We start from the raw sequence: 13,871 nt of genomic DNA on the forward strand, positions 1-13,871 counted from the left end.
GAGGCCACAGCACATCGTTCTCCACCACCCTCCATCCTCCACCTCCACCTCCACCATCCTCCACCTCCCTCTACCTCCACCTCCCTCCATCCTCCACCTCCCTCTACCTCTACCTCCACCTCCTACATCCTCCACCTCCACCATCCTCCACCTCCCTCTACCTCCACATCCCTCCATCCTCCACCTCCACCACACTGAGGTCAAGAGAGTTGGACACACTGATTAGACTCCGACACATGACTACAAGAAGCACATGCAGCTCCGGGGAAGCACATCACAGCAGCAACCTGCAACAGCAGCAACCTGCAACAGCAGCAACCTGCAGCAAGAGAAGCAACCTGCAGAAAGAGAAGCAGCTCTGGGGAGCCAATAAGTCACAACCACATGCTGCAGCTTCAGGAGCGTGCACGGTTTTAGGAGCGTGCATGTGTTAAGGAGCGTGCGCGTATTTCCGACTGTGCATGTGTTTGTTAATGCGTGTATGTTTACGAGCACAAATCTGGTTGTTTGTGTCCATGAACGTACACGTGGATGAGCATGCATGCTGATGAGCGTGCACGTGTAGGAGCGTGTGTGTTGCTGAGCGTGCACGTGTAGGAGCGTGCATGTTGCTGAGCATGCACATGTTGTTCCCTCCTCTCTGTCCTGGAGCTGCTCTGCTGTGAGACTCTGAGACCAAATCAGAAGAAGCAGCGATGAAGTTTCTGAGTATTAATGAATATGGATGAGTATTAAAGTTCCTGGCAGAAATCCGACCTTCAGGGTTTATTATTGGAGCCAAAGCTCGACGAATCGGGTCGACTTTCAACTCTGTGCTTGTCCACAGAAGGGCAATTTGCCAGAGAGCTGCACGAGTCTTTAAAGTTTCACAAATGGAGGAGAGAAAAAGAGGCTTTTCAAATGATTTTCCACGGAGCTGCAGCGAAGAGAGGCTCAGGACTGGAACCTGCTTTATCTTCATTTCACTTTACTCACTGCTGCGCTGCTCAACATGGTGGCCTGGAGGGAGCCACGGCGAGGAGAGGATGATGGATGGAGGGGAGGGAGGGAGGGAGGGGAGAGAGAGAAGGAGCAGGGAGGGAGGGAGGGAGGGAGAGAGAGAAGGAGGCAGGGAGGGAGGGAGGGAGGGAGGGAGGGGAGGGGAGGGAGGGAGGGAGGAGAGAGAAGGAGGCAGGGAGAGAGAGAAGCTCATTGAGGTTGTTTCCTGTTTGGACGATTCAGAATGCTCACACAGGAAACTGTCTGCATGAGAGCTGCAACATCTCAGAGGACACTGCAGCACACACACACACACACACACACACACACACACACACACACACAGAAAACACACGCCTGTCACACGGTTTGTCCTGGTGCTTTGTCTTTGTTTGTAGAGCAGACGCCCTTGGATAGAGATGACTCTGTGTGTGTGTGTGTGTGTGTGTGTGTGTGTGTGTGTGTGTGTGTGTGTGTGTGTGTGTGTGTGTGTGTGTGTGTGTGTGTGTGTGTGGTGTGTGTGTGTGTGTGTGTGTGTGTGTGTGTGTGTGTGTGTGTGTGTGTGTGTGTGTGTGTGTGTGTGTGTGTGTGTGTGTGTGTGTGTGTGTGTGTGTGTGTGTGTGTGCGCGATAATAATTCAGTAATAACCATTATAACAACATTCTAATAACTATTATAATGACATTATAATTACCATTATAGTATGCAATGACCATTATAATAACATTGTAATAACTATCATAACAACACTATCAGAACCATTTTAACATAAGTTACAAATTATCATATCATACCATATCACAACCATGATAACATTTTAATAACATCATAACTATTATAACCATTGTAATAACATTACAGAACATGATAACCAGTATAATTACAGCTAAAACAACCATTATAACAACATTATAATAAACATAGGAGCCTTTGTGTTTGTTTGCAGCAACATCTGGAGCCATGGAAACTGTATGCCACGGTGGGGCTGCTGCTGGCTGTGGACTTCCTGTCGCTCATGATCTGGCAGATCGTGGATCCACTGCACATCACGGTGGAGGTGAGAGAGAGGAGAGAGAGGAGAGAGAGAGAGAGGAGAGAGAGAGAGAGAGAGAGAGAGAGAGAGAGAGAGAGAGAGAGAGAGAGAGAGAGAGAGAGAGAGAGAGAGAGAGAGAGAGAGAGAGAGAGAGAGAGAGAGAGAGAGAGAGAGAGAGAGAGAGAGAGAGAGAGAGAGAGAGAGAGAGGAGATGCATGGTTTTAATGATCGATTTAAAATCTGTGACACTTAAAAAAGTTCAAATAAAAATTATGATTAAAGCAGTTTCTTTCTTTAGTAGACACACACACACACACACACACACACACAACACACCACACACACACACACACACACACACACACACACACACACACACACACACACTGTTTACTCCAGAGGATCAGCTGCAGTCACCAGGGTTTCTGCTGACTCTGCACTTTCTCTGCTGTCTCATCTATTTTTATCATCTCTCTTTTTGCATCCCTCTATCAATCTGTCCCTCTACTCCTCCATCCCTCCGTCCCTCTATCCCTCCATCCCTCCACTCCACCCATCTACTCCTCCATCCCTCCACCCCTCCACTCCTCCATCCCTCCAATCCACCCCTCCATCCGCCCACTCAACCTCTCCACCCCTCCATCCCTCCATCATTCCACTCCTCTATTCCTCCACCCCTCATCCCTCCACTCCTCCACCCCTCCACTTCCCATTCCTCCACCCCTCTATTCCTCCATCCTTCTGCTCCTCATCCCTCCGTCCCTCCACCACTCTATCCCTCCATCCACCATGAGAGCAGAAGTTCACTCGGGAGGCTCCTAAAGAAGATTTGGACGTTTTAATTCAGCCGCTGCTCGAACACTGCAACTCTGAGAAGATGAACACCTGGCTGGGTAACACACACACACACACACACACACACACACACACACACACACACACACACACACACACACACACACACACACACACACACACACACACACACACACACACACACACACACACACACACACACACACACACACACACTGTGATGTGATGATTCATCAGAAGTTTTTTATCCACCAACATTTTACATTCTGAATGTTTTTACTGAAATAACCTGCTGACCCCCCCCCCCCCCCCCCCATCAGGTGTGGTTTATGGTTATAAAGGTCTCCTGCTGCTTCTCGGTATTTTTCTGGCCTACGAGACAAAGTCAGTTTCTACAGAAAAGATCAACGACCACCGAGCCGTCGGCATGGCGATTTACAACGTGGCTGTGAGTGAAGACCTCCTCCTGGACCTGGGTCTAGATCCTGGTCTGGATTCTCTGGTCCTCATAATGTCGTCTGTCCCGGTCCAACTGCAGGTCCTGTGCCTCATCACGGCCCCAGTCACCATGATCCTGTCCTCGCAGCAGGACGCCTCCTTTGCCTTCGCTGCGCTCGCCGTCGTCTTCTCGGCCTACATCACCTTGGTGGTTCTGTTTGTTCCCAAGGTGAACCGGCGCCTCGCTTAGACCAGCGGCCTGGGTCTGGGTCTGGGTTTGGGTCTGGCTTTAGACCAGCAGAACAAGGGACGTTCACAGAAACAAAAGTTCAGGTTGAGTTTGAGGTTTTAAGCCCAGTAGTTCCCCTCCCATCCATCAGGTGGCAGCAGTTACTCAGTCTGGAACATTTTGATAACCTTCAATCAAATAATCCTCTTGAAACACAGTAAACATTAAAACTTTACAACATTAAAACAGCTGAGAAAACTCCAGAAGAAGAAAACATTAAACATGAAGAGTGAAAATATTAAAACTAAAAACACATTTTCATCTGTTTGTTAAAATAAGCTGATTCTTTTCTCTGAGCTGCTTTGAAGCTTTAAAAGAAAACAAAGGATGGAACCTTCAATCAGATCAATCAATCAATCAACCAACCAGTTCAGCCAGTCTGGAGGAACAAAACTTGATGTTTTGTCTTTTTCTGAGATTCGTTTCAACATGTGCTGGTTGTGACTCGGTGAACCGTGTGGTGAACGTCTGACTGTGTTCAGATGCGGCGCCTCATCACGCGTGGCGAGTGGCAGTCAGAGCAGCAGGACACCCTGAAGACCGGATCGTCCACCAACAACAACGACGAGGAGAAATCCAGGCAGCTGGAGCGGGAGAACCGAGAGCTGCAGAAGATCATCCAGGAGGTGAGGGACTCACTCACCACTCACTCACTCACTCACTCACTCACTCACTCACTCACTCACTCACTCACTCACTCACTCACTCACTCACTCACTCACTCACTCACTCACTCACTCACTCACTCACTCACTCACTCACTCACTCAGTAAAGAAAGAAAGAAAGACAGACATAATTGAGTCAAGGAGAAATTGGATCAAAAGAATTTTAGACTCAAACTTAATAATAAACTCAAAATAAATGAATGGATCCAATAAAACAGAACAGAAGGAGGTGGGGCAGTTGGGGGGTGGGGGTCTTTTGACAGGAAATCAAGAATAAAAGAAATAAATGAGGTTAAAATTAATTTTATTAAAACAGACATTGTTTTATTGGGATGTGATTCTTAGTGTAACAGAGACGAACTGAAACGATAAAATGTAACAGATTTTATGATCCGTTACATTTTATGATCCGTTACATTTTAAAATCTGTTACATTATAAATTGTCACAGATTATAAAATGTAGCAGATTATAAAATGTAACGGCGAAACAGTTTCAGGCAAAATGATTCGTTTTCACTTGAAACGTTGTGTAAACGAGACTCAAGCAGAAATTAAACCTGTGGAGGAAGTTTGATCTTGCGGGGGCTTCCTGAGACCCCCCAAACCCCACCCCCCCGCTGCTGACTCAACCCCTCCATCATGTTTACAGAAAGAAGAGCGGGTGTCGGCGCTCCGTAACCAGCTTGCCGAGCGTCAGGCGCTGCGCAGCCGCCGCCGCCCCTCGGGGGGCCAGAACCAGAACCACAATGCCCCCCCGCCATCCTCCCAGCCAGACCCCAAGTCCCTGCTCCCCCCCCCCGGTTACCCCACCACGGACAACCACTCGCTGCCGCCGTCCTTCTCCAACTCGTCCAGCCTTTACCCGGCCGACAGCAAGATGAGCCGCAACCACTGCCACAACAGCCAGATCCCCCTGCTCTACAAGTAACGGGGGGGCACGGGGCGGGGGGCACCCTGCACACAGGAGGCACACTGTGACGTTCAATTAGTTTCTGGGCGACCAGCACATCGGTGTAGTGACACTGTCTACCACGAGGGGGCGCTGCACAGGTCGACACCCTCACATCCCAGACAACCGGACCCCCCCACACACACTAATCACCCCTCCCCTCCAGCGGGCCCCCGGCCTGAAGGCGGGCCGTTTGTGTTTGTTGTTTGCTGTCGGGTCTCACAGTCTGGCTCCGCCTCCGGTGGGCGGAGCCCCGGCCGTCATGGTGATTTCTATCGTTCTGTAATATTTGAGCTGTTTCGTCACGCAGTCGTCGTTCTGTTCTTTGTTTACTTTCAGGAAAGTCGTGCAGATTTACAAAAAGCAGCGTGCGGGTTTTGTTCTGGGGTTTTGTTCTGGAGTTTGTTCTGGGGTTTGTTCTGGGGTTTTGGCCATGTGGAACTAAGTTTCACCACAAAGTGACAATGTGCTTTATCCAATAGCCATAATGAGTTAGAGGCCAGGGAGCTTAATGCATGTGTGTGTGTGCAATTTAATACCACAACTGACCCTGAGGAATCCCCCCGAGTGACTGTGACTGACCTTGGGTGACCCTGAGGAATCCCCCCCGAGTGACCGTGACTGACCCTGGGTGACCATGAGGAATCCCCCCCGAGTGACTGTGACTGACCCTGGGTGACCCTGAGGAATCCCCCCCAGGTGACCCCGACTAACCTTGACTGACCCTGAGCCCCCCACGACTGACCCAGAGGGCCCCCGTTTAACCCCAGGGGAGGGTAGAGCCAGCAGGAGAAACGCTCGCTGATATAAAAGGACAATTTTTATAGTTTTTCAAGATGTTTTACAAAGTATTTTCTCAGACTTATGTTGTGTGTTCCGCAGAGCAGCAGCCCTCCGACAAATCCCCCTTCCTTCGTCCCTTCCTTCGTCCCTTCCTTCGTCCCTTCCTTCGTCTCTTCCTTCATCTCTTCCTTCATCTCTTCCTTCGTCTCTTCCTTCGTCTCTTCCTTCGTCTCTTCCTTCCTCTTGTATCGTCGCCGCTTTTTCTGAGGAGAAAACAGACTGACGGGCTATGAAACTGAACCGATGCTAATGCTAACACGGTTGGTTTAGCAAACGGAGTAATAGCAGTGGCTATGCTAATGTTAATGCTAAAACAGTTGGTGCGGTGAGCAGAGTAACGGTAGCAGCTGTGCTAATGGTAGTAGCCCAGTGAGCTAAGTGAGCAGAGCAGCAATGTAATGTTAACAATGCTAAAGCTAATATTACAAAATCGCTGGTCTGCTAACGTTAATTCTCACAAGAGGCTCAGTTAGCCTGATGAGCAGGAACGGCATGTAGCTGCTATGCAAATTTTAATGCTAGCAATGGGCTATGAGTGCGGGCTGGGGAATATCTGCTATGCTACTGTTAATGCTAACAGTCTGCCAAGTGAGTATGGGAGAGATGGATAGCAGATATGCTAAAGCAAGTAATACTCTGTGAACAGGACTGGAACATAGCAGCTATGCTAATGTTGATAATGTTCAGTGAACGGGACAAACATAGCAGCTATGCTAATGCTAATAATGTTCAGTGAACAGGAATGGAACATAGCAGCTATGCTAAAGCTAACAGTGGTCTGTGAGCAGGATGATAACTGAAACTATGGGACTGTTTTGATCAATGATCAACAAGTTACCTGAGACTTCAGTAACTGTAATCGGTAACTGCAAAATGTAACATGAACACCGTTTGAAAAGGAAGCCTAAAATGTCTGAAAGTAATCGTAAATATTCAGATTTATTTCCTTTTGAAATGAGGAGAATATATTTTGAGAAATATCTGCGCTCAAAACGTTTGACTCTGAAAGTAATTCCTGGCTGTTCTGTTTTCTTTACGTGACGACTAAATGCCGCTGACGACGTACGACGATCGCTCATTTTCTCAAAGTTTTGGCTTTGCGTGTGTCCGTCGGGAGGAAACGGAGACGTTCTTGTTCAGCGTGTAACCAGACACTTCCTGTGAGACGTGGGGTTTGTATGAGGGCTCCCCCTGCAGGCTACCAGAGAAAGCACAGTTTTTATACCTGTTAACGTGTCCGACTCTCAAACCATCTTGTTCTTTTTTTTTTTTTCTTTTTTTTTTTAGTCATGTTTTAGTTTTTCACGTTTGCCCACATGGGGAGACGCTCCGGGTTTGTTTTGATTTGCAGGCGTTGGGATTGGTTGTGAAGGAGGAAGTGACGTCAGGAGACTTCCTGTGTTCGGCCAGCAGTTAATCTGGAGGAATATTTAATTCCAGATGTTCCAACAGCAGCTTCAGGAGCAGGAGAGACACTCTCCACTCACACTTCCTCTTTATTCACGAGAAGAGACTTTCCTCGCTCAGGGCCGGCAGGACGGCGTCTCGGACAGCGCTAACTTGTGAACGAATGAATCGGCCATATTTATTACTGTAGTTGTGGGCGGGATCAGTGTAACATATGAATGCAGAAATCATTTAGAAAATGTTCTATTATCTTGCACATCTATTATAATACTCTACAGGATTTGGGGATCTTTGTATTCACTATATCTAAACTCTTTAAATGTTGATATATTTCAGAGTATGTGTACGCAAATATATATGAGTCTAAATAAAATACTTGTTTTTTTTTCCACTGAGATTCTGAGTTTCAGTCATGATTCTAATAAATGTGTGTGTGTGTAGACCGTGTCCACTAGAGGTCAGCAGTGCTCCTCTGTGACCTGGTGCCCGTCTGCAGGGGTCAGAGGTCAGACCAGGTCACATGACGAGTCCAGCTGCAGGACAATGACTGGAGGTTTCTGTAAACAAGACAAATCGACTCTGAATGTTTCCGCTGTTTGTGGGCAAAGAATGAAACAGCTGTGACAGCCTCCTCTTCCTCCTCCTCCTCTTCTTTCTCCTCTTCCTCCTCCTCTTCGTCCTCCTCCTGCTTCTCTCCTTCCTCCTACTCTTGTCTTCCTTCTCCTCTCCTCTTCCTCCTCCTCCTCCTCTCCTTGCTCCTCCCTCTACTCCCCCTTTTTTCAACCTGTAAAGTTCAGTAAATATCCTTTGACGTCTCGTTTTACTGATGTTGAGTTTCTTCTCTCAGATGTTGAGATTTTTGTTGAACGTGGGAAGTTATCAGGGATCGTCATCTGGAAGAAGTCGTTCTTTAGCTGCTTAAGACATTAAAGAAAATAACAAAGAGATATTGGAAATGGAAATGATGCTTGTTAAAACAGTTTTTTCTGCAGGAGACGAAAGAGAAGCTGGACGTCATTTGATCTGTTTCCACTCAGATGTTGAGTCGTAATCAGTCTGTGAAAGATCTGGATGCTTGAAACCAGTGAACACACACACACACACACACACACACACACACACACACACACACACACACACACACACACACACACACACACACACACACACACACACACACACACGATTGTCAGCAGTGTGTGAGAGGCGGTGGTGGCGGCGGGGAAAACCCGCTCTGGGCTGCGGCTCCACCTGACAACACTCAGCAAGACTCAAAGAAGAAAAGCAGGAAATTCCCCCAAACGCTGAGTGAGCTCACAGAGGAAGTATTCTCTCTGTGTGTGTGTGTGTGTGTGTGTGTGTGTGTGTGTGGGGGGGGGTGTTTTAATCCAGTTCAGGTACATTTTTGACATTTTATTAACAAATTGTATAAATAGACTCTACTGAATATTCGATTTAAATACAAATAAATACAAATAAATACACAAAGGTTGTAACACACACACAGACACACACAGGTCAGATAAAACAGGAAGTGACTGTTACACTGTTAAACTGTTACAGTTTAAGATGCTTGGATCTCCACTGAGATTGAAACGTTGCTCCGTCGCCGTGGCGACGAACCTGGTCCTCCGACCTGCGGCTCAGAGGGCGAACACCCCGAAGAAGGTCTTGCCCTCGTCGGTCTCCAGCTGGGCCAGCGGGCTGGTCTCGGTCCACAGGCGGTCGCCGCGCTGCAGCTGGAAGACGGCGCCCAGGTAGACAGCGGTGTACCAGCCGCGTCCGTCCCTGAAGGCGTCCGGAGCCTGGCTCTGGCACGCCGACCGCACGGCGCTCATCAGCGACGCTCGGCTGCCCACCGAGTCCGAGTAGCGCCAGACGCGGTGGCTGAGCGGCGTGGGAGCGCTGCCGGTGCCGCAGGACACCCTGAATGACGCCTGACTGTAGACGAAGTACAAGCCGGTCTGCGGGACCACGATGCTGTTGTTGGACAGCCTGAAGCCGCCCTGGTCAAACGCCTGGCCCTGATCCTTCCTCCACTGCAGCTGCAGGCCACCGCCATCGCCGTCATCACTCCCTGGAAAGACATGAATAAAAGACTGAGTACCTGAAATAGACCTCCTGCTGCTCATTCACAGCCCAGAACATCTGGTTCTGCTGGTCACAGTCCAGAAGTGGTTCACCCTGGTCGAGGAATCAGAACTCAACTTGATTCAGGTCAAAAGTCTGAATGTGAGAGATTCGAGGCTGATCGCTGAAGAAAACCGATTCTAAATTCAGCTTCAGTCTGAACGTTGTATCTGGTTCTGCTATGAACAATGAGACTGTCGGACAAACAGAACCGACCTGCAGCTTCTGAACAAACAGAACCGACCTGCAGCTTCTGAACAAACAGAACCGACCTGCAGCTTCTGAACAAACAGAACCGACCTGCAGCTTGAGGTTTGAAAGTGTGAAAGAGTTGCTTCCCTCCAGCTCTCACCTTCCAGGTGGATGGCTGCCTTGGCGCCGCTGCCGATTTGGATCAGCGTGCCGTGTGGATCTGAGACGGAACAAAGGAAAGCTGGTGTGAATAAAATACCACTGAAGAAGAGGAGCGTGAAGCACCGGAGCCTGGTTTCACCTGTCGTGGCAGAGCTGCTCTGCGCCTGCGTTCGGCTGGCCTGGTTCTGCAGGAGAAGAGACAGGCTGGTTAGGCTGGTGGAGGTTCTAGTGGAGGTTCTAGTGGAGGTGGAGCAGCTCCTCACCATGACGTCCAGTCGTCCAGTGAAGTGCCAGGTGAAGAAAAGGGCTGCCAAACAGAGAGCCACCAGAAGGAGCAGAGCCCCGGAGACCTTCCACATCCAGTCTGCAGACCACTTCTTCTCCACGAAGGACACCACCCCCCCCTCCTCGCCGCCCGCCGTCCTGTACGCCAGCGCCCCCCCCTCCTCGCCATCCGCCGTCCTGTACGCCACCATCCTGCTTTGCTCTGAGTGAATGTCTGCTGCTGAGCCACGATTTATAGGACACTGCTGGAGGGGAAGTCCAGTGAGGTCACCATGAAACAGAGGAGGGAGGAGGAGGGAGGAGGAGGGAGGAGGAGGGAGGAGGTGCAAAGCAGAGCAGAGGGAAACACACTTGCATCTGTTCTGGTCACAGGTGACTCGAGACATTATTTTAAATAAAGAAAAACTCACTGTGAACACACACACACACACACACACACACACACACACACACACACACACACACACACACACACACACTCTCTCAGATGAGCGTAAAGGAAACAGGAAGCAGAATCTTCACGGTTCATTAGGAGATTTGTTTACTGACGTGAAACTAAAAACGTTTCACTTTTCGGCCGAGTTGAAAAAGAAGAAAGTTTGAAAGAAGGAAAAAGAAAATGTGGAGAAAATCCAGCGACATCGTTCAAGTTCCAGTTTCACTTTTTACTCTGATTCCTCGAGCTGGAGGGACGTCACAAACCTCAGAGACGTTTTCAGGCAAACTGCTGGACGACAAGAGCTGATGCCAAAGTTAACCCCTGACTTTGACCCTAACTCTGACTTTGATCCTGACCCCTGATCTTGACCCCTGACCCTGACAGTGACCTTAAATCTGACTTTGACCCTGACCCCTGATCTTGACCCCTGACCCTGACCTTAAATCGGACTTTGACCCTGACTTTGATCCTGACCCCTGATCCTGACCCCTGATCTTGACCCCTGACCCTGACAGTGACCTTAAATCTGACTTTGACCCTGACCCCTGATCTTGACCCCTGACCCTAACTCTGACTCTGACTCTGACTCTGACTCGGACTCGGACTCGGACTTTGACCCTGACCCGCACCTGGACTCGGACTCGGACTCGGACTCGGACTCGGACTCGGACTTTGACCCTGACCCTGACCCGGACCCGGACCCGGACCCGGACCCGGACCCGGACCCGGACTCGGACTCGGACTCGGACCCTGACCAGACTGTTTGTGTTTTGTTTCTGTTTTCTTTCTCCAGGATTTTTTCTGTAGATTTCAATCTTTCTTTTCGTTTTTTGGATTTTTGCCGTCCTTTCATCATTCATTGTTTATTTTGTTCTTCCTGATTTGTGTTTTCAGGATCATTTTTCCTTTCGTGTTCCTTGTTTTGGTTGATGAAGTGAAAGTTTCCTCATCATGTCGCCTTGTTGCATCGCTGATGATCTGTGTTGTTAGTTTTTATGTCATTTTGCATCGTTTCATGAAGGATCTGAATCTTTCTGTCTGTTTGTCGTCACGTTTTTGACTTTGAAGTCTTTTTCTATGTTGTGATTTGAGGGTGTTATTTGTTATTTCTGGGTCATTTTGCACCATTGTTGTGTGTTTTAGGGACATTTTGTGGCTGTTTTGTGTCTCTTAAGGTCATTTTTTTGTGCTCCTGAGACTCTTTGTGGTCGTTTGGTGAATCTTTGCACCTGTTTCATTCTCCTGACTCTTGGGTGTTTCCATGGATGTTTCCTGCTAAGTCAGCAGAGTGGGGACGCTCAGCGAAGGTTTTCAGGATCAATAGAGACGATCTGAGACGGCGCTCAGGTTCTGATCTGTTAGTGGATCAAATGTTTATTCAGATTCAAAATGGTTCAAAACACAAATTTAAATAGAACTGACACACAAACACCGCGGCTCGCTCAGTAGGTAGAGACTCTCTCTTTCTCTCTTGAGACTCTCAATCTGAAGGTAGAGGGTTCATGTCCTACGCCGGGCGCCACCTTCCCGTGGGCTCTCCACCCGCAGGAAGGTTCTTAATGGGTGCAATGTGATCTGGGTGACGGTGCTCAGACTGACACCCCCGCGACCCGGAAACGGATAAGAGGGAGAAGAGGATGGATGGATGGATGGATGGATGGATGGATGGATGGATGGATGGATGGATGGATGGATGGATGGATGGATGGATGGATGGATGGATGGATGGATGACACACAAACAAAATCCTTGGTGTGTCGGTGGGAAAACATTTTTCATATTTATAAATGTAAAATTCTTTTCATTCACGTTTCCTGTTTAGCACATATATGTGTTCATCCAAATTAAAACGGAAAGAAATGCATTTGAAGAGGCAGGTACATTTATTTGTTTGTTTGTTTTGTTTGTTTGTTTGTTTGTTTGTTTGTGTGTTTGTTTGTTTGTTTGTTTGTTTGTTTGTTTGTTTGTTTGTTTGTTTGTTTGTTTGTTTGTTTGTTTATTCATTCATTGTGAAATGATCCTTGGCTTGAGTTTGAGTGGCTGTTAAAAATGTAATTTTTCCTTTTTAAAAAAAGTTATATGAGAACTAACTATTATATTTATTGTTTTAAATGTTTGTCTTTGTTTATTCTCTTAACTTCCAGGTGGATAAATTGCTTCAGATGATTTTGCCACATTTTCTCTTCTGGGTCACGTTCGGTTTTTCTGAAGCCACGACAAACCCACAGCAAAGTTTTGAGAAGTTTCTGAGCATCTGTTCAACCTTCATCTCTCTCCGACCTCAAGCAGCCGTTCAGACTTTCAGTTTCACGCCTCTGACAGTCTGACAATCACTTCCTCTCCCGGAGTGTTTCCCCCTGACAGTCAGCTGATGCTGACGCGTTGAACTTCCTCTAAACCACTGATCCTCTCGTCACACTCACAATCACAAACACAGCGACGGGGCTCCAGCGACGCACAAAACCACCGGGAGCTTTGAACCTGAAACACAACATGACCAAACAAAGACAGAAACTGCTACAGTGCCACTGCAGAGACACACAAACCAACACAACGTGACACAAACTATTCCTCCTCTAACCAGATTGGAGAAGCTCTGCACCTGAAACCTCACTGGAGTGTTCTGGAGGGGAGAACCTGGAGAGGAGGAGCTGGGGAGGAGGAGCTGAAGATGAGGAGATAAAGAGGAGGAGCTGAAGATGAGGAGATAAAGAGGAGGAGATAAAGAGGAGGAGCTGAAGATGAGGAGATAAAGAGGAGATGGAAAGGAGAACCTGGAGAGGAGGAGCTGGAGAGGAGGAGCTGAAGATGAGGAGATAAAGAGGAGGAGATAAAGAGGAGGAGATGGAGAGGAGAAGCTGGAGAGGAGAACCTGGAGAGGAGGAGTTGGAGAGGAGGAGCTGTAGAGGAGGAGAGGAGGAGCTGTAGAGGAGGAGATGGAGAGGAGGAGTTGGAGAGGAGGAGTTGGAGAGGAGGAGCTGTAGAGGAGGAGAGGAGGAGCTGTAGAGGAGGAGATGGAGAGGAGGAGATGAAGAGGAGAACCTGGAGAGGAGGAGTTGTAGAGGAGGAGTTGGAGAGGAGGAGCTGTAGAGGAGGAGAGGAGGAGCTGTAGAGGAGGAGATGGAGAGGAGGAGTTGGAGAGGAGGAGTTGGAGAGGAGGAGTTGGCGAGGAGGAGCTGTAGAGGAGGAGATGGAGAGGAGGAGTTGGAGAGTGCTCTCGCCTCACAGCGAGAAGGTCACGGG

General features: G+C 48.5%; 2 protein-coding genes across 2 annotated transcripts in view; one reads left to right on the plus strand and one right to left on the minus strand.

Moving 5' to 3' along the window:
- gabbr1a (gamma-aminobutyric acid (GABA) B receptor, 1a) overlaps positions 1-7,816 on the plus strand; it is a 33,652-nt gene extending 25,836 nt beyond the window's left edge. Inside the window, exons 16-21 of the mRNA XM_080471323.1 lie at positions 1,925-2,035; positions 2,811-2,904; positions 3,148-3,275; positions 3,366-3,494; positions 4,037-4,180; positions 4,871-7,816. Of these exons, the coding sequence (XP_080327449.1) occupies positions 1,925-2,035; positions 2,811-2,904; positions 3,148-3,275; positions 3,366-3,494; positions 4,037-4,180; positions 4,871-5,149 (885 nt within the window). The 3' untranslated portion in view covers positions 5,150-7,816. The remainder of the gene's footprint in view (positions 1-1,924; positions 2,036-2,810; positions 2,905-3,147; positions 3,276-3,365; positions 3,495-4,036; positions 4,181-4,870) is intronic.
- A 1,004-nt stretch (positions 7,817-8,820) lies between these two features.
- On the minus strand, positions 8,821-10,391 carry LOC308114918 (tumor necrosis factor-like). Its single transcript, XM_080472184.1, has 4 exons — positions 10,168-10,391; positions 10,044-10,089; positions 9,903-9,962; positions 8,821-9,497 (listed from the first exon to the last, which is right to left on the minus strand). Exons 1-4 carry the CDS (start codon positions 10,378-10,380, stop codon positions 9,064-9,066), a joined length of 753 nt encoding a protein of 250 aa, XP_080328310.1. The 5' UTR covers positions 10,381-10,391; the 3' UTR covers positions 8,821-9,063.
- Between the last annotated feature and the right edge of the window lie 3,480 nt (positions 10,392-13,871).

This window comes from Lipophrys pholis, assembly GCF_963383615.2.
Source record: "Lipophrys pholis genome assembly, chromosome: 9".
In the NCBI taxonomy this organism is placed as follows: domain Eukaryota; kingdom Metazoa; phylum Chordata; class Actinopteri; order Blenniiformes; family Blenniidae; genus Lipophrys; species Lipophrys pholis.

What these genes read in the sequence shown, in the direction of transcription:
- LOC308114918 (XM_080472184.1), bottom strand. Translation starts at nt 10,380, where the DNA reads ATGGTGGCGTACAGGACGGCGGATGGCGAGGAGGGGGGGGCGCTGGCG. An exon ending in GAGCAGCTCTGCCACGACAG is followed by an intron (nt 9,963 to 10,043) that starts GTGAAACCAGGC and finishes GTTCCGTCTCAG; the next exon opens with ATCCACACGGCACGCTGATC. An exon ending in GGCAGCCATCCACCTGGAAG is followed by an intron (nt 9,498 to 9,902) that starts GTGAGAGCTGGA and finishes ATGTCTTTCCAG; the next exon opens with GGAGTGATGACGGCGATGGC.